General features: G+C 39.2%; 1 protein-coding gene and 1 long non-coding RNA gene across 2 annotated transcripts in view; one reads left to right on the forward strand and one right to left on the reverse strand.

The window, feature by feature from the left end:
• Nucleotides 1–17509, reverse strand: part of LOC127071634 (uncharacterized) — a 103631-nt gene extending 86122 nt beyond the window's left edge. The window contains exons 1-2 of the long non-coding RNA XR_007785161.1: nucleotides 17295–17509; nucleotides 17105–17171 (exon numbers count right to left, since the gene is read on the reverse strand). This is a non-coding gene — a long non-coding RNA (uncharacterized LOC127071634). The remainder of the gene's footprint in view (nucleotides 1–17104; nucleotides 17172–17294) is intronic.
• A 66-nt stretch (nucleotides 17510–17575) lies between these two features.
• Nucleotides 17576–19530, forward strand: LOC127071618 (U11/U12 small nuclear ribonucleoprotein 48 kDa protein-like). Its single transcript, XM_051011122.1, has 5 exons — nucleotides 17576–17827; nucleotides 17907–18075; nucleotides 18172–18234; nucleotides 18526–18670; nucleotides 18748–19530. The coding sequence occupies exons 1-5, from the start codon at nucleotides 17696–17698 to the stop codon at nucleotides 19391–19393; spliced, it is 1155 nt and encodes a 384-aa protein (XP_050867079.1). The 5' UTR covers nucleotides 17576–17695; the 3' UTR covers nucleotides 19394–19530.
• Nucleotides 19531–19656: the final 126 nt, after the last annotated feature.

A 19656-nucleotide genomic window follows, 5' to 3' on the forward strand; every position in this document is an offset into this window, starting at 1 on the left:
TGGCTGCTTCACCAACGATTTTCTTTTCCAAGATATACCCGAATGTTCGCGCTGAGAAAAAACACGGACCGTGTTTTGCAGCATCCCTCTTTACGTATACGTATACGTGTCCCAGGAGATACGGTAAACCTAGATTTAATGAATACGAATCGCCAACATCGACCATAATTCGTATGCATAACAAAAGCCATACCTTTCCTGCTCCTTCACATACTTATGACCGTTTATGCCGTATACTAAATGTTGCTACGTGCCGACCAAAGTGCGACTCAGCGTATATAAAACGAACCGACCAAGTCTCCTCAAAACAGACGAGTTTGCTTTGAGCTATCCTGATTCAGCTCAACTCGACGTAATCTTATACCAACAGATACACGTCTGCTTACGATCAAACCCGAAAAAAGTTCGGATTAGTTCACCTTTATATTTTGCTATATATATTTGTGTGTGTGTGTGTGTGTGTATGTATATATCAGAGTACACACACACACAGACACATGTATTTAAAAAAGAAAGAAAGAAAGAAAGAAAAGTCCTGTTTAGGTAACGGTGAACCAAGCAGAATATCAAAAAATTTAGCCAAAGCTCGTAAAGTCTGTACCGTCGAAATAGCTCGTATCGGTGGATTCACGCGAGCAGAGCAATATCGATCGCGCGCCATCGTTCTCCATAAAACGCAAGATCGAAATCAGAGAATGGGGGAAGGCGGCTCTGCGGTGCAGTAATGTCGCAAAATATTCGCGTTTTATTAGGTCGATCGACCGGGGATAATCGGCGACAATCAAGTTTCACGGCAGTGATTGGCCCGGCATAGTCCGATGCCAAATGCAGCTGCATATGCATGATGCAATCTCATATCCACATCCGCGTCCCGCGTTATGCCACTGTCCGAGCTACGCACATGCCGAGGAGAAACAAGAGGAGAAGGGAAGAGATAGAGAGAACGAGAGAGAGAGAGAGAGAGAGAGAGAATGAGTGAATGAGGAAGAGGAAGAGGAAGAGGAGGAGGAGGAGGAGAAGAGGAGGAGAGGGTGAGTTGCAACGAGCAACGAGAATACGGTCGCCGTGTGGGTGGTAGTTTCGATTCCCACCGCGGTGTGTCATTACTCGTCATTATCCACCTATCAAATCGCTCAGCAATAACTATCTGACCGTTGCTGTTACGCACTCTCCCCTCTTCCTACGGAGCCTGGCTCCACATGAGCCTGGCTTACCGGCAATCAAAGCGTCTCCATTCCTGAACCACTCCCGGCTAGCCGCATTGGCAACCACTGTTCAAGGCTGATCATCGAAATTCCACGTTCGCTGCCGGGACACCCGTTCGAATACTCGTTGCACTCCCACTAGATGATTGATTTCTACCGCGCATTAACGGTCTCCAACGTCTACGTGGTTGTTTGTTTCCCGTCGACGGCAAAAACCGAAAGAACGCACAGTTTATAGCGAATTTCGGATCGTACGAATATCGATGAGGAAAATGGATACTCCATGGTAAAAAACGAGTACCGCGAAGAGATTACTATTTATTTATTATATCCGTAATAATTATTTAATTCTTTTAATGCGAACGAGTGCACCGATACAGCGGATTATTTTTCGGGCATTATCGGAAATTGGCGGGCGAGGGTGTTTTTACAATCGATGACCAAACAAAATACAAATTACAGAAGTATGTTGCGAGGAATGGGCAATTAATTACATAATCCAAAAGTAATTTGCGGTCCAATATGAAATTTAATTATGAAAATAAATTATTACGTCTGTCTCTGGACTCACTCGCACGTAACATGACACTAAAATTTAATTTCTGTGATTAAAGGTGGAAACAGCATTGTACGAGAGATTTTTCTTTTACCATTAAACGTATAATTGTAAAATTTTCATTGTAACGTGCGTATTTATACCAGAAGTAGATCTCTTCCATTCTACTGGACATATCCCGAACATGTGAGTGCACTGATATTTCAAATTATACATTCTACGCGCGATAGTTATTCTCGTTTAAAAATTTAATGACGTTTGTCTGAAAGCATCGCATCGTGACGGACGGAACGAAGAAGTATAGCTCTATAAAAAACGAAATAGAGATGCATCACATTCCCCGTGTAACGTAATACGATTTAATGAACGAACGAAAGAATCTTTAATGTTGTTACAAAGGATTCAAGAACCAGACGGCAATACGCACGAGCGTTTTACATTTCGCAAGTGTATAAATTAACGCCCGAGCAACCAGTACATTTTCGCGAAACGGTGGAAACACGAGAAATTAATACCGGCAACACGGTAACCATGCGGCACCGCGCTTGAAAGCGGACCGTAACAACCGTAAAAACGTCTCGATGAACGTTCACCAGCAGCCAGACCTTAAAAAAAATGGTTAAGTCGGCATTATCTCGTCGAGGTACCAGATGAAACTCAAAGAATTCCAAACATACCGCACGCCGAAATTCTTCTCGCTAACGACACCAAATGACTCTCTCTCTTTCTCTCTCTCTCTCTCTCTCTCTCTCTCGAAAGTTTAAGAAGCATTCCATGGAAAAACGTTGACCTCGTCAAAAAGTTTTTGGCGTGAATTTCTCCGATAAAACGAGTATTCTACGAACGAGTAAGTATCTCTGGGGAAAAAAGAAAAATGAAAGAAAAATGAAAAAAAAAAAAATAGTGATAGCCAACTCGATAGGTTTAACACGCGAAAAAGATTCCGGAACGTCCTCTTATTCGTGAAGATCGGAGCTAAGGCCACACCAAATGGGAGTAACACCGTCGAGGTTTCCGGCTGGAAGTGTATGGCCGGATGTTATTGGCAGCAGAGTGGAACCATTAGTCGCGATGATGGATGCCTGACAGGAACGCAAGCGTCCTACCCTGCCGGCAGTTATAGTAAGTAATGGCTTCACTCTGCGCGCCCTGAGAAAGCCTCCGCGAACGCCGTCGCCAGCGTCGCCGCTGCGGCCCCGTCCTCGCCGCGCCAGCCCAGTAATAACAACAAATCTTGCCTATATTAATTCCCTGACAGACATAACTCTCGGTATATGGACGGTAACTCGGGAAAAATTGCGCGATGAAAACGTCGCCCCGACGAAATACGGGGTCTCGTATTACGCACGCACTTAGAACCACCCCACCCTCTTCGTCTTCCGGTTTCTCTCCTCAAAACGGAGAAGCTTGTTGTCACAAGAGCGTCGTTCAAACAAGATATCCAACTACTTCAACTATCAAAATAAAATCTAACGTCTTCACCTTCTCGACAGTATCATTTTTGTCATATCATAATACACGTTAGATGATATGTAGCCTTTATAGAATATGAAAAACATGAAAATTCCAAATATCTCCAAGATAGAACGAACATCTAACTCAGCCTTTACGTGTTGAAACGCAAGATAATTTCTCGCTTTTCGGAATAGCACGATCACAAGCGCACCGAACGAGCCCCCGATGTAACGCGGAATCGTTGGAAGATTCTATCGCTTACGGTAATATTCGCGCTATACCTACATCCTACCAAACCCTCCATCCTCGCCACCGATTCCTTTCAAAGTCGCATTTCACGCTGTCGCATAGCCATTCCGGCCTCCATTTTCTCACCGCCTAATCGCGCGTCCTCCAGCTGCGTGCTCAACACCCGAACGGTTTAGGAAGCGCGGCCAATTATTGTTAGGATAATCTGCCGCGAGCCTGCTGGGACTGTTTAAATTAGTGAGAGGGTGGGAGTGCCGCGGCTGCAAACATCATAGGAACGTATATAGGCCGTATACCGCTGCTGCCTACCGTAACGGGGGTTGCTGAGGAAGGGGTATGAAGGTGGAAGAGGAAGAGAGAGACAGAGAGAGAGACACACAGAGTGAGAGGGAGAGAGAGAGAGAGAGAGAGAGAGAAGAGGGTTCCGTACTCGAGCTCCAACCCCTGCCTCTTCGCCTCTACCGTTCATCCGCCTAAATCATTGATTGTTGCATTATCTGTTATTGGCAATGCAATTAACCCCTTACAGTAAAACAGCGACGGCTCGTCGAAGCTCTCTACTGCGCGCAACTGCGTCCTGCATGCAACGGAGCAACCGGCCACGTGTGCCGCACCAACGCGACCCTATCTATATGCAATCGAGAAAGAGAGAAAGAGAGAGAGAGAGAGAGAGAGTGAGAGAGAGAAACAGAATTGATTCGTTATACACGAGCGCGTAGCTCCTCTCCGCGCTTCTCCTTCTCCATCTTTCTCTTTCTCTCGTTTTGAAACTCCCCTCCAACACAACTTGGAGTAGCCAAATCCCGAAACTCGAATCCGCGACAGGATTAAACGCAAGCTTTAGCCTGCCTCCCTCTCTCGGCAACATCGTTGTCCCTTCAATGCGTTCAACGCGCACATGCACGCATCACCGACGTTACCCTTCTTCACCGCACTCTCTGGAAAACTTCTCCTCTCCTCGGTGGCGTCCCACGTTTAACGGACACACGTACACACTGACACAGAGAAGATCGCGCGTGTTATTCCGCGTATATGATCAGGTGCAATCAGGTTAATAATTGTTACGACCGATGCCGTAACGTTCCAGGAGCCGGTGGGTCCGGTAGAGGCTGCACGCTTCGTTAGGCGTGCACGCATATCCACAAACACACATATCCCAAGAGTATTACGTCCTGCCGAAGAACTACGATGGAAAGGGGAACGCGCGATGCGGTGAGCGTTCACCACGAGAATCGTATTCGATAAACCGTAAGCCGAAGAATTCCACGTGATGTTTTGCCAACAGAAAGAAAGAAAGATAAAGAGAGAAGGAGAGAGAGAGAGAGAGAGAGAGAGAGAGAGAGAGAGAGGAAGAGAGAAATATAGAAGCATTTCTACGATTTGCTAGATTTAATAACGTAGAAGCACGATTAAAAACGATAGCGCATTCTAACGTCTTCGGCGAACTTCTTACTTTTTCCCTTGATTTAATTCGAGAGTGCAATCGAGCCTTTCACGGTTAAAGAGAATGCATCGTCAAACGACTTAACCACCCTGCTAGATCGTAAGCAGGAAAATAAACGACATCGTCTATTGGACCGCGCGGTTCAGTGCGCAGATACGCGCGATAAGTTAATGCCGGTAGACTCGAAGATCCGTAGCGAATGCATGTTGTAACTCCGTGATCCCGGTGTCGTTGGCTGGCTGCTTGGCTGGCTGTTGGCATGTAGCAACGCCAGTAGCACGCAAAATGCCGACTCGTAAGCGCCCGCGTAATATTCCTTGACGTCGTGCTTTGAAAATAGACGCGAGGAAGAGAAGGTGGAAGTTGCGGACCGGAATTAGCAAAGGGAGAAAGAGAGAGAGAGAGAGAGAGAGAGAGAGAGAGAAAGAGAGTAAGAGAGTAAGAGAAGAAAGGGTAAGAGTAGGCAAAGGAGGTACCCCGCGGACTCGACGCGAAGACCGGCTTAAGGCGCGTTGAATCATAACGAGGACTTATGCCGAAAGCCTCCGACAAGAAGCTGCCCCTCCCTCCCTCCCTCCCTCCCTCCCTCCCTCTCTCTCTCTCTCTCTTTCTCTTACTGTTCTTCCCCTTTTCTCTTTCGTTATATCCCCCTTCTTCGTTATACACTCGCTCTCTCTCTCTCTCTCTCTCTCTCTCTCTCTTTCTCTCCCTTTACCCTCTTTCTCTTTCTAACTCTTACGCCATCCTTCCCTACACCTCTTCGTTGTTTAAAGACGATCGCGAAACAAGAGAGTGGCATTATAGAGGCGCTCTCCTCCATATTCATATTGTCGTCGTTCGAACAACGAAACAGAGGGAGAAAAAAACGAGAAAAACAAAAAACAGAGAAAGAGAAAAGAAGTAAAGTCTAACGCGTAAACGGGTCGTATAAACGAACCACGAGGAATGAGAGTTCCGTGACCTTACTCTTTCTCTCTCTCTCTCTCTCTCTCCCTCTCTCTTTTTAAAGATGGTGACCCAACAGAGAATAACAGAGAAAGACAGAAAAAAGGAGAAAGCATAGCAGTGGACTACTCTAGAACGCCCTTCGTTTTAATGGAATCGAAAGGTACGTGTACGCGCGAGGTACGAAACCAACATCGTTTGAGGATTAGCGGTGCTTAAACGTTTCGAGATATCGCCCGGCAAGAATATCTTTTTCTTTTTCCTTAAGTACCGATGCCTTATACTTTTCTTTCTCTTTCTCCTGATACTCACGTAATCGAGATCATCTAGGAAATCGGTTGGGCGTATACGAGAGTAGATGCCGCGACGATGTTAAAGTCCACCTATATATGTTCCCTCCTTCTTTACGCGCATTTTAATACGCCCTCGGATAATTGGTCCGACGCTGTTAGCTTGTCCCATTAGGAAACATCTTATTGGCTTTAAGGCGCTTATTACCGCTCTTAATTGCGCGAACGCGCGCTTTTACCCTTATTAACTGTCTGCGACGAGTGGTCTAATAGGATGCTGTTATAACCCCGATAATGCGTTTTCCACGTAGGTCTTCTCCTCTGCTTTTCTATTTTTTCTTTTATATATATATACACACATACATATGTATATATATATATATTCTTTATCTATGCGAAAGTTATCGGTAAAAAGTAACAACGATAACGTACGATGTCCCCTTTTATCTGGATCATCGATTGTACCCGACTACTTCGAACGAAATTATTTAGAAATTAAATCGAGAACTGATAAGAGAGATGGAAAAAGGGAGAGTCATTTTCGCGAGCGAGAAATCAAGAGAAGAAGAAGAAGAAGAAGAAGAAGAAGAAGACGAAGAGAGAGATCGTTAGGATGCATTCGTCGTCGTCCGTCGATCGTCGTGGAGGGACACGTAGGGGTTTTCGACTCGGTTACGGATATACGAAGGATCCCGACTGGTTTCGACTCCAACGACGAGCTTGTATGGTACCAAGGGGGTATCCATTAGGGACAGAAGTATTCGCGCGCGAGATATATCGACGTCGCCCTCGAGGATTTATCGTGACAGCGGCGCTTGAAGGGATTGTAAATCCCCGTTTGAGGATCGCTGATACCAAGTTTTATGTGGGACATTAGTTGGGTGGGGCGTGGCTGAATGGTGCGGAGTCGAGAATAGCGCTAGAGAGAGAGAGAGAGAGAGAGAAAGACGAAGAGAGAGAGAGAGAGAGAGAGAGAGAGAGAGAGAAAGAGAGAGAGGGAGAAAGAAGGAGAAAGATGGAGAAAGGGAGACGCTCAGCGCAGGACGAGAGAAAGAAAGAAAGAAGGAAGGACAGAGAAAGAAAGCTGCCTGGGCGCAATAAATTAGCCCGAAATGAAAGACAAATCGCCTCCGAGCTGTCCGCCCGTTCGCCCGACGTGATAGAAGCGCGCGGACCGAGCTGATGCCGGCTGCTTCTGCCTCCGCCGCCTTCGCTCTTCCATCCCTTTCTCGAGCTCCCCACCTTTTCTCTCTTCTCTCTCTCTCTTTTCACTCCTTTCCGGTGCTTCTCTATCTCCCTCATTTCCTCCTTTGTTCTCCTCTCTTTCCATCAATCCTTCTCTCTTTTTCTTTCTCTTTCTCCATTCTCTTTCTCTTTCTCTTTATCTTCTATCTCTCTTCGGTCCCAAGGGTAAAGAAGAAGAGCCAAGCAGCTCGTCAGCCTTCCGTCTCCTTCCTTTTCGAACTACAACTTCCTCCGTCTTTGAGCTCCCTTCTTTCTCTTTTTCTCTCTTTCGCTGTCCCTCTTCTTCTTACCGTTACCTCATCCTTCTCTTTGAATGTTCTTCTTACGTACAAGCAAGCACCTTGATGGACGCCTGTCGATCCACTAGGGACCCTCCTTACTGTCCACCGACTAACTTTGTCCTCGTCGTGAGAATTCGCGCGTTGATCTTCTTCGCTTGAATACTTCCTTGACAGGTGCACCATTCGTCCACGACCACGAAAGGACTCTGTTTCGAGTTCTTCTCTTACTTCTCCTCGTAGTTATCTATCGTGCTTACTTAATCGATTAGATCTTGTTATTTTTATCGGCTCCTAATCGTTTTACTCCTAATCGTTACTTTCTCCTTACTATCTTTGTTTCTCGATCAAGTTTCTATTTTACAAAGGAACTCTCTGATTATATTAATTTGCCCGCGTGTACATGCGTCACAAAAGTATGTCCTAACGTCTATTAACGAAAGTTGAAGATCGACGTCGTCGTTAAGCTTTGAACGTCAAAGTGATCTTCTTCGAAGAGCTTAGAGAAGGCAAGATTCGATACGACAAAGGTTCTCCCGACACAACATTGCCGCAAACGCCAGCCTCGCGGCGTCCGTCTTCGAGTTCTGACGTCTCGTCTACAAAGGCAATAGACGTCAATTAATTAGTCGACTACTACCTTCGGTTCTCGCTGTGCAAAGGAAGAACGAATAAGAAGACTCGACGTGATCTAAATAGTTAAACTTCACCTTTCGCTTATTAACAACGTCTTTCTGATCAAGAACTATATAATAAAACTTCAGTTTCTAATACTCCGATTAGTTTTCACTAGCATCAACTTTTTCAAAGATATATTATAAAACGACGATTTTTATGAAATTAAGAAAAAAGGAAAGAAATATATAAAAGAAAGAAAAGAAGAAAAAAGGAAAGCGCTGACCTTGCAAGAAACAGTGCAAAGAAAAAATATAATAGAACAAGCAGACAGGGATAGATCAGGTCACCTCGAGAATTGCCACGACAACAGATACGAGTCTCGTTCGGTAATACAATCAGCGAAGTTTCCAGAGACGATGGCAATAAAGCTTTATGTATATTACTGAACCCGGACGACAATACCATCCGTACGTGAGTCTTTCATCAAAGTATTTCTTTCCTCGAAACCTCACCGAGATAAGAAAGAAAAGGGGACTTTTATAAGAAATAGTAGATTGAAAGCAATTCTTTCTTCGACTCGGTATGCATCGATGTACCTACTCATATTAAAAGGAAACAATTTGTTTTTCTTAACGCACGAATCATATAAGTTCTTATTTTTCAAACAAAAACTATAATTCTTGTAATATAAAAAAACATGTACAACGAAAAGCATTATGTTCGTTGTACAAAAAACCGTTGATACGAATTACAGATCGATGGAGTTAGCGCGAAATAAAATAAAAAAACAAAAAAAAAGGGAAAAAGAGAAAAGTGGAAATAGAAGGTTAAAAAGAAAAAAAAAGAAAATGAAAAAACGAAAGAAAATATTTTAATTACACGTTGGAGATTGGCGTGGACGTTGGAGGACGAGGCGAGCGGGCGGGTGATCGAGGAAGGCTAATTTTCCAAAAAGCTCCTTTCGCTATCAAAAACGGCACGATCCCTCTCTTCGCTTCCGTGAAAACTGTCGAGAGAATAACTCACGTTACGATAGTAACGTAGAACGAGCGACACCAACGGAACGGTCACTGTTGGCGAGTGTCTGTGGCGAAATGAACGTTTTAATTCCCCTCCATAAAAGCCAACGACAAATCAAACGATTTTGACATGATTAACTGGCGAACATAAATATCGGTATCAATGCACGTGCACGTGCTATGACGCGTCGCGCCATGTCTGTGTTGTCTCGTTACTTTATCTCTTTCTCTCTCTCTCTTTCTCTCTTTCTGTTTCTCTCATTCTCTCACTCTCTCTATCTCTATCTCTATCTCTATCTCTATCTCTGTCTGTCTGTCTATCTCTCTTCTATACTCTTGACTCTTTCTTTCTCTCTCGCTCGCCCATTTTCTCTCTATTTTTCTGTCATTCGTCTTTCCTTCGTTGTAACCAAAAGGAAAAAAGAAAAAAACGAGATAAAAAAAGAAAAAAAGCGAAACAGAATTGAACGAATCGTGCTCTTGGAACGGTCACTTCCATATTAAACATACAATGAATTAACGTGTTCCCCGCCATTAAGAGTAGGGACAGAAGGAACGAAAGGGACGGAAGGAAATGCGTGCAACGCAGATGCAGAGCGCGAGATCGAATGCAACTGGCGATTGTATGCTAATGCGAGCTGCGAATTCGATCGGACTCGGTGGTTTCTACTTCGAGGAAATACGAAGCCGATATCCTCTCTTGTTTATGTCTCCGCTACTTTGCTAACTTGTTCGAATTCTGTTATGGGTGAATCAGTCCGAGAGAGATTTGAGATACGATACGAACGAGAATGAAAAGTGAATTTCTAATAATTATTCCAAGATATATTCTATTCTATATTGGTATTAAATCCGATAAATTATTCACGATACGTTATACGCAAATATAACATGGCTATGGAAATGAAATGTTTAGATAGACCAATCGAATTTTAGAGCTCTCTATCTTCGTCATTGCATTATTATTTGATTATTAAATTGCAATGATTTCTAAAACAAAGAAGAAAGTGTGTGTATATATATATATATATATTCTAAATTCAAGGATAGACAAAGTTCTGCAATTGCAGCGTTGCATCGGGATGCCATCTATTGAGAATTCTATGAAACTTCACGCTCATCGTTTCTGTTGATACTATATTTACAAATTATAATCAATTTCGTCGAAATAAAAATATTAAACAATATAAATTTTACTTTACTAGTGAAAGGCATATGACGGAAATAAATTAATCGCGATTTATCATTGAATGCAAAAGTAAATATTAAAAATCTCGTGGATCTTAAATTAAAATAAAAATAATAATCGCTTTTTCTCGTTGACAAGGTTATTAAGAAAGAAGAACGGAATTATTGATTTTGCAAGACGAAAGATTTTCCTATCATACGAAAGATTTTTCTATTTGACGAAATTACATGGGTACGTCAAACTTATGAATGTTATAAATTATTTAAAATCTAAAAAAAAAAAAAAGAAAAAAAAACAAATGTTCGCACTTGTGCATTAACTCAATTCTTTTAAATATCATGTAATGTTAAAGAACTTAAAAGGATTGCCGCCAAGTTTAAAAAGTTTGCCGTAAGTGTGCGTAAGAAACTGGGTTACCGCAACAGGTGGGTACTAAAGTAAATATACGCACATTACGTCTACTCCTTAGAAATGTTCCACCATCTTTACGCACTTTGATTTTTTTCAAATACTCGTATATTCATTCCTTTCTTTCATTTTTTGTTTTTGTTCCACTTTTTAATTCCACTTTTCCAATTTATGAAAACTCGCTGATATTAAATCACGAAAATCTGAAATGCTTGAAGAATAATCATTTTATACGTTTATTATTTATCTCTTATATTCCGTAAAAAATATATCTAATCGAGTTTATATGATATCTATCTGTAAATGCATTCGCTGTTCAACACTATAACTGCTTGAAGAAAAACATCGATGATTTGAAATAATTCAGGAATTCCTCTTGGTACGTATGTTTGTAATAAGATAACATAAATTAACCACAAAGAGCATTATCGACTTATATCGTCACAATTTATGAGCACTAATTAAAGGGTTTAGGGAGAATCTCTCCTCTGATTTGCACGTCTCAGGCACCCTTTCGGGTAGGTAGAGTTTAAACGACAAGCTGGTCTCATTAAGATATGAAGCGAACTAACAGCTTCCACCAGTCGCCGGCTTGTCGTGCACGTACCATTTCACTGCAAGTTCTATAAACTACAAAGCAGGGACGGATCGCCTTATGACTCACAGAAACTAGGTTATAATAACCTCAACATATTTCGATTTCATTAAAATTAAACTAACTTAATGAGTTTCTACGATATGCCATTAACAGTATACGTATGCATATATATATAAATATAAATATATAAATATCCTCTTTAATTGCTATCGAAGTAAAATTCTTTACTTTCACAAAAATTATTATTACCGTCTATCGTATTTTAACATCACATTTGAAAAAAAAAAAACAAGAAAAAAGATCTCTAGTTTATATTATTTACAACCATTGGAATCCTCGAAATGCTACACCGCTTGAGAATAAAATCAAAGAAAATTTTAAACTTCCGCCGCTAAAGTGTAGTACATGGTTGCTACGCTCAGACTTTCGATACTTCTGTTCTTGAAAGTAACTTGTCCCAAACTATAAGACAATAAAGATAAGAGAATATTTCTCTTTGCTCCTCTTGTTTTCAGACGCAGAAGTTAGTAGGTATACTACAAATGGAAATTTTCAAAATGATATTAAAAGAAGTTCTTCTTCTTCTCTCCTCCCCCCCCCCTCTCTCTCTCTTTTAAGATGAGCACGAATACAGTGAAAAATCAAAATTAGTTAATAATGCGATACAAACCAGAGTCGACGGATTAAGATAATTAAGTTTCACGGTGAGCGTGTTATTATTAAAAATACTTTATCCTAATAATCTTATTAAACCACTGTACGATTATTACGACGCAAAGAACGTTAAATAATATTATGGGGAAACCGTGTTTGAACGTGTGCATCGACGTTGTTAACCATCAACAATTAGGATGAACGTTGTGAAGAAGAAGTAACGGAGTATGGGTAAGTAATGGATGGAAAGAAACTTGGCCATTTCATTGTAAACCATCATTATCAGATACTTAACGTACGCGACGAGAATGGAAAGTAGACGACAAGATGTACTCGCACCTGCGTGCCCCATTAAAACGTACTGTTAAGTATTAACGAGGATCTTTATGACAGGGTAACGCGTCCAACGCGTCTCTTTCGTATAATTACCACATGGAATATCATTTTCCTTTTTCTCCTCTTAATCCATTAGAAAATCAGAGGAAGGGACGATTCTTCGGACGACATAAATTTTACAACATGTTTACATCTACTTCGAAATAAATACTATTAGGGCTTTCGTATAGATAGAATCTTTTCAAAAGAAACTACTACTCTACATAGTTAGTTACCATCACCCGGAAATCCACACTGGGAGCTGAGAAAGAATCCCTCGTTAGACAGAACTTCTACACAAAGTACGGGCTAAATAAATCCGAATCTACCGGCCCAATCTTCTTTAGATCCAGGTTCCAAAGATACTCCGAGTCCGAACTTTGAAATCCTCTCGAGAAGAAAGAAAAGGAAGAAAGAGAGTCATTTTCCTTGTTTCTGATTTCGAAAGGGAGATGGTGGTAATATAGAGAAAGAGGATGTGGGTGGTCGTGAGAAAAGAGAGAGAGATAGAGAGAGAAAGAGGAAGGGGTAGTTTCGAGTCGCGAAATAAGCCAAGAGAAGAGTACCATATCGTTCGATAAGCGACGCTCTCTGCGATAGGGTAGAGGGGGAGGAGGGGGAGGAGGAGGAGGAGAAGGAGGAGAAAGAAGAGGAGAAAGGGAAGGGGGAGGCTCGCTCCACCCCCGATCTCTCTACGACTGACTCGGTGGGTCCACGCGGCACAAAGGCCTAATTACCCATAAATTCGCTGATTTACGGCGGTCTAGAAATGTAAATATGAAATATGAAAATGAGGACGGCGGTAATAAAAGTGATGTACGGGGCTCCGTAGGGTCGTTCATGAAGGCGTCCATCATCGTGCTTGACGGGCTTCTTTGTCTGGTAGCGGCAGCCGAGAGCCATTTCGTTCTCTTCCCTCTCCTATCTCTCTCTCTCTCTCTCTCTTTCTCTCTCTTTCTCTCTCTTTTGCCTATCTATCTTTCTCTCTCTATCTCTTTTGCCTATCTTTCTCTCTCTCTCTCTATCTCTTCTCTCGTCTGCTCGCGTTTACCGCGACGAAAAGGACGTATTCGCGATTCGCACGCGAGTTCTATCCATCCCTCTCTCCTTTAACTACTCACCCCTTCACTCCTCTACTCATCACTTTTCTTCTTCGCGCGTGAAAAAAATCACTCCGTCTTGTCTTTCCATGCCGACGCTACATCTTTGATTCATGGACCACGACGCGTGCCGATTAGTCTTTTCGCTTTTTTTATCGTTAACTAGTTAAGTCGGAGAAGCTTATCGTGTTCTCGGTCTTTCTTACCCTTGCCAGCGTGACTTATGTATTTACGTATGTATTTGTATGTATGTATATATATATATATATATATATATATATATATATATACATATATTGTATATATGTGGTATATATACTTATGACGTATATACGATTATCCCTATCTATATATAGGTGTGTATATATATGTACCTATATTTAAGACGTCGACAATATAGATATATAAACTTTCTGCAAACTCGTTAACTTCGCCATCGACTTCTCGATTTTACCGATCGCTTTTGCTCATAATAAAGCCAAAAAAGAGGTACCTTGTTAGTTGGAACGAAAAGAACCTCGATGATCGACAAATCCTACCGGCTCGACATCGAGCATCATTTTGTCTCATTTTTAATAACGGAGAAACGCGTGAGAGAACACTTTGAGAAACGACCGTGAGGGACCTTAAATAAAATCATTCGCGATGTAACGTACGAAGCGAACTTAATCCAAGAGCGCTGCGGGTAACTTAAGTAAAAATTGGACATGTTTATCGCGATGGCCTTTTACCGAGAGCGCCTCTCGATCGCCGGGAGGCTTCGCGTTAACCGGATTAACCGGTTTTCCGAATGATGCACGTCCGACGTGACAATAATAATTATTTGTAGTTCTCAGCAGATATGACTCGTCGAATAGTACGAGCCTAATTAAGGTTAGGTGTGGAAAACCCATCTAGATCGAAACGATTGAACGTTCGAAACAACTTTCATAAAAGCTTAATATCGAATAGAAGAGGCTAAGAGTCAATGGAAACGAAACTTCGATCGTAGAAAAAAAATTTTTCTGACACTCGTCGAAATAAAAAAAATTCACACTAGAACTGTCGAGTCCGCCGACCGAGTAGAATACCGTATGATTGTCAATCAGTGGTGCAAATCGTGAAATTTTATCGGCGACCTGTTATATAGAAAAAAAAAGAAGAAAAAAAGAAACCAAAAAATAAAAAAAAAATTAAAAAAAAAGAACACAAAAAAAACGATTACACGCGATCGTTGCACAAAAAACTTTAGCAAACCATGGCGGTGTATATTGAACAATTCGCGAAAATAAATGGCAAAGCGAGCGCACCGATCTGTGCGCGATATTCGTTGGTCGTATAATTGGACATGAATTCGTTTCCGGCCCGATAAATCATCGTGACATCCAAAGCTGCGCATATCCAATGCACTGTATACTATCAGAAAAGATAGAACGCTCTATCGTTTTATCCGCTCATCGCTTTATTTGTGTTTAGAGCGGAAGATATAGTTTTAATACAGGTAGGTCCCGCTTTTCGGACTCTCGATTCTTTACGAGTTTGTTTGTTTTAAATAATGTAATATATGTAAAAAAAGAAGACAAGCAAAAGAAAAGAATCTATTCGAACTGTAAGAAGATATTCATTTGAAAAAAATAAATGTTTATATCACAAACGTAAAACACGTATAAACACGAAGTACAAGCAAACGATACGATACGTAAAAATATTCATTTAAAAAGCACAAACTTCGCTAATATAAAAACGTGTAATAGATTACTTATATACTCATGTACGAGAGAAATAAGAAAACTATTGTTCGGAACAGTTTTTACGATCATTTATTCTTCGAAAATCGTGGATTAGGAATTTCTTAGAAATTCTTAGGCGTTTAAATAGGCGATAAATCCATAAAAAAAAAATACACACACACACACGCAGACATACACAAGACCACCGATCTTAGGAGAAAGTAAACTGAAGAATCAAGGCAATGCGTTAGCTAACCAATCGTCGTCTAATCATTCGCTCTCCTCGCCACTAAATCCCCTCCACTAAATGTCTAAAAATGTATCTTACCTGTGCTAAGTAAAACGAGGGTGAGTTTAGTTCGTCTAAAAGAGCTCCGACGTGTAACAGCATCGAACTAAAAAGTTTGATTTAAGACTCGTTGCATACTATAGATCACTCATTTGCGATCAGATCGATGAAAGATCGAAAAACTAAGTGATCGAACTCGATGACTCGAATTTGTATAACATAATGCATGGTCTCACGTTAGTAACAAATTTATGTACAATCGATGGAGACAGCCATCTTGAATTTTTTGAAGATTACCATTTGTTAGTGTCTGGTCTCCAAAAAAACTTTCTTACAGTTCAAACTCGTAATTAAATGTGTTTTATTGATCATGGCGAGTCACTCGAATTTTTCTGTTTACCACGAACGAGTACATACTCATATATTCCCTTGAATTTAATAATCACAATCAACGATCTGCTCGCAGCGCACAATCCATTCCAACGTTTTGTGTAACGATAAGTGATTCGTTTTATTTTATTTTCTTTCGTTTTCTTAAGATATATTATACTTTAATAATCGCTAACGAAGTTAAAGTTAAATTAAACTCTTACTCTCTTAAAAAAAAATCCAGCTTTTATCAATCAGATTCTTATAACAAATACGTTGATTGGCCGCTTCTTATTAAAACTAACGCAGCGTATACGTATTTTTGATTATTCCTAATCGAATCTAACACTGAAATTTACGATGCAAGAGGAATATAATTTTAAGAAAAATAAATTCACACGCGTTAACGGGATCGTGAATGCTTCTTCATGGACGTCTAACACAGAACTATCTAAGTCGAATAATATGGAAGGAAATATACGAAAACCAAACCAAACATATTTACTTCGTTTCTAATGTTTTTCAAGAAATTTCTGAGAACTGGATAGCAACAATATCATCGCCAGTATCGAAAGAAAATTAAATAGACTCGACTTGTAAACAAACTACAAATAGTTCGTCTTAGTCCACGCTGTTGATTAAACCAACGTCGGGTAAGTAAATCCACAATTTTCACGCAATTATTAAAATGCATGCGATTATTAAAATTATTTTCGAATTTACACCGAGTGAGAAACGTTTACGCTATACGTTCGTCGTGTTACTAACAAAAAAATTATTTCGTCGCAACGTTAAATATTCGAAAATAATAATAACGAAAATCATAAACTATTCTAACCTTCTATTCAACGCCCATATTTCCACGATCGCAAATGCACTTTCGATTATCTCCGAATTCCAATTCAAGGTTATAAAAATCATATTCGAAACTCTCGAAAATCTCAAGTATTTGATTGACAAACTTGGAATGATTCGATCAAAAAATGAACCATTAATAATAAGCTATTCAAACCTTTAAGCCAATCTACTTAAGAATATTTATTTAAATTAAAGAAATACGATTGCTCGTCTTCGAACTATTTGGAAAACTCGTAATTTTTGGTACTTACGTTTATTTTGATGTTTTTGCTCGAAGATCGTTGCGTTATACATGTATTTCTTGTTTATCACATCGATCTGGTGAAAGCAATAAAACATTAGATAGACATTATTTCATTTTAATCATTATATATTATATCACAAAGCTTGATAAATCGTATTAAGTGTAATATGATATCTTTCGATATATGCGTAAATTACCTTCCAATGGCTTCTGAGTTCCCGAAATATTATGTAACCTTCAAATAACACATAATTAGATTATTATTTTCACGTACTTTTATAATTCCTCTAAGGTTTCTTAATAAATATATACCGATTAAGATTAATTCTTTTATTAATTTTTCGCCGTATGATTTAACAATTTTATACGAATAAGAAGTAAAACGATATGAAAAACTAACGAAACGATTTGAACGTTCGAACGCTTTATAAAACTACTGAAATAAAACATTTGAATTACGAATACAAACGAATAAGAATAACGCCCTCTATAAGGGAAGTATTATATAGGTTCACATCAGATTGAGTTAGTCAATTTAAATTATGTTTTTCGGTCTGGTACTTTAACTATATTCGTAGAATTAAAATAATTTATAATAATGTTGAGAACTACGTTGGATGAGAGAGAAAAACAGTTACTGGAATTAAACGATTTCAACAAAAATATCAGTCAAGAAATCGCCAATATAACCTCTACTTTAGGATGGACAGTAGAAAGTATATCATGTGATGTATGTGAAATAGCGATTATTCGATTGTGATTTATTTCCAGGATAAGAGTAATATAAATCGATCATTGTTTTTGTATAGAATAAAAATTTCTTAACGTGTCCATACGATCCATCACATCGCATTACAGAAGAATGTCTCGACACACATCTACCTGCCTGTCAATGGAAAGCAGAAGGTTATGGAAAATTCAACATTCCATTTCCAGAATCAGCTTTACCACCAAATGCTCCATCGAGTATCCAGTTGGGTTAGTGTAATAGAATTTCTGATTATGTACAATATCGATTATGTTCCAATTGAAATATAATCGTATATTAACGATTCTATGTATTATATGTTATAGACGAAGAATTACAAGATGAAATCTTACGACACGCAAAAGAACAAAATCCAGAAATGAAAACAGGTTGGTCCTAGATCAAGTAAACAGAAATCAATGCTTTTTTGTATCTTAAATCGTTTGATCTTTTCCAGAAGATTATGAATGTTATACTTGGCACGGACTCAATATATATCCTTTTTCATATCCTTTGCTGAATGTACATATATCGATAATAGATCATACTTTCCATTATTAAAATAATTTAATTACTATCAGTTCGATTAATTATTCTTTATCTTGTATAAAGTAATATTGTTATACTCTTTAATTGATCACAGTTATCTTCTATATAATTTTTCTTGACACTTATACCAGGTTTGGGTCAACGATTAATTCCACATACATCTGACAGACTCACCTCAGATTTTACTAGCGATGAGAGGAAGGCACTGTACGAATATGTGATTGCTCATACCGTTAAACCTGATATAGGTCATGATATTGCTGATATAAATAAACCGTAAGTTTCATAAAGCAACGAATATAAACATTTTTATTTTATTATTTGTATTAAAGTCTTTTGTATCATTCTTTTAGAAAACCACAAGATAAAGATAATAAAGAAATGTCTCTTTTGGAAATGCTTGTACAAGAACGCAATCTAAAAAGGCGTAGAGCCAAGCATAGAGGTGTGCACACTAATAAAAAATCTCATATAGAAATTCTTAGAGAAGTTATAAATCAGCAAATGGAGATATATACAGAATATATTTTAGAACAAAAAGATGCTGCTGTAACAAGAAGTGCATATAGTTCTGAACAAGACTTAAATACATATTCAGATAAACAGAAATTAATTGTAACTAATCGTTATGAAAAGCCATCAGCATCCACTCACTTCTCTCAGAATGAAAAGAATGGTCAACGTATAAATACGATATATGATCGCCGGCAAGAAAGTACGATAAATAAAAATTACTCTGAATCTATAAAGTATAAGAAATATGAGAAACGTTTATCAGATTCAAAGGAAAAACCAAAAAAGAATAAACGAAGTGAACATAGGCACCGATCTCGTTCTAGAGATTATAAATCACATAAAAAACATAAACATAAATCAAAAGATAGTCACATAAAGAAAAAACATAAATCTCGATATTATGATAGATCATCACAAGAAAGAGGTCATTCGAAATATAGAGATATTAGAACAAAGGATTCATATTACACAAAAGATCGATAGGTATTTATAATAATATGTATCACGTAATTTATTTATAATAATTCATTTAAGAATTACACTTAAGAAAAAGTGTATTATCCATTTGTGTAGAATATTAAATTAAAATTCATTAAAATTATTATACAATACTCAGAAAATATTCCTAATTTTTTTATACCTTTAAAAAATTATTCATAACAATAAAAATTATGGATTGGATGATTTACAATGGTAAAGTTTAGATGCATAGAATTATATTCTGCACTTTCTGAGTGATATTTTGA

The sequence above is a fragment of the Vespula vulgaris genome, chromosome 22 (assembly GCF_905475345.1).
Source record: "Vespula vulgaris chromosome 22, iyVesVulg1.1, whole genome shotgun sequence".
NCBI lineage: Eukaryota > Metazoa > Arthropoda > Insecta > Hymenoptera > Vespidae > Vespula > Vespula vulgaris.

Bases quoted from the DNA above. Each gene is read 5' to 3' on its own strand.
- LOC127071618 (XM_051011122.1), top strand. From the start codon at position 17,696: ATGTTGAGAACTACGTTGGATGAGAGAGAAAAACAGTTACTGGAATTA. The intron at 17,828-17,906 runs GTATGTGAAATA...GTTTTTGTATAG, and splicing joins TAGAAAGTATATCATGTGAT to AATAAAAATTTCTTAACGTG. The intron at 18,076-18,171 runs GTTAGTGTAATA...TATATGTTATAG, and splicing joins TCCATCGAGTATCCAGTTGG to ACGAAGAATTACAAGATGAA.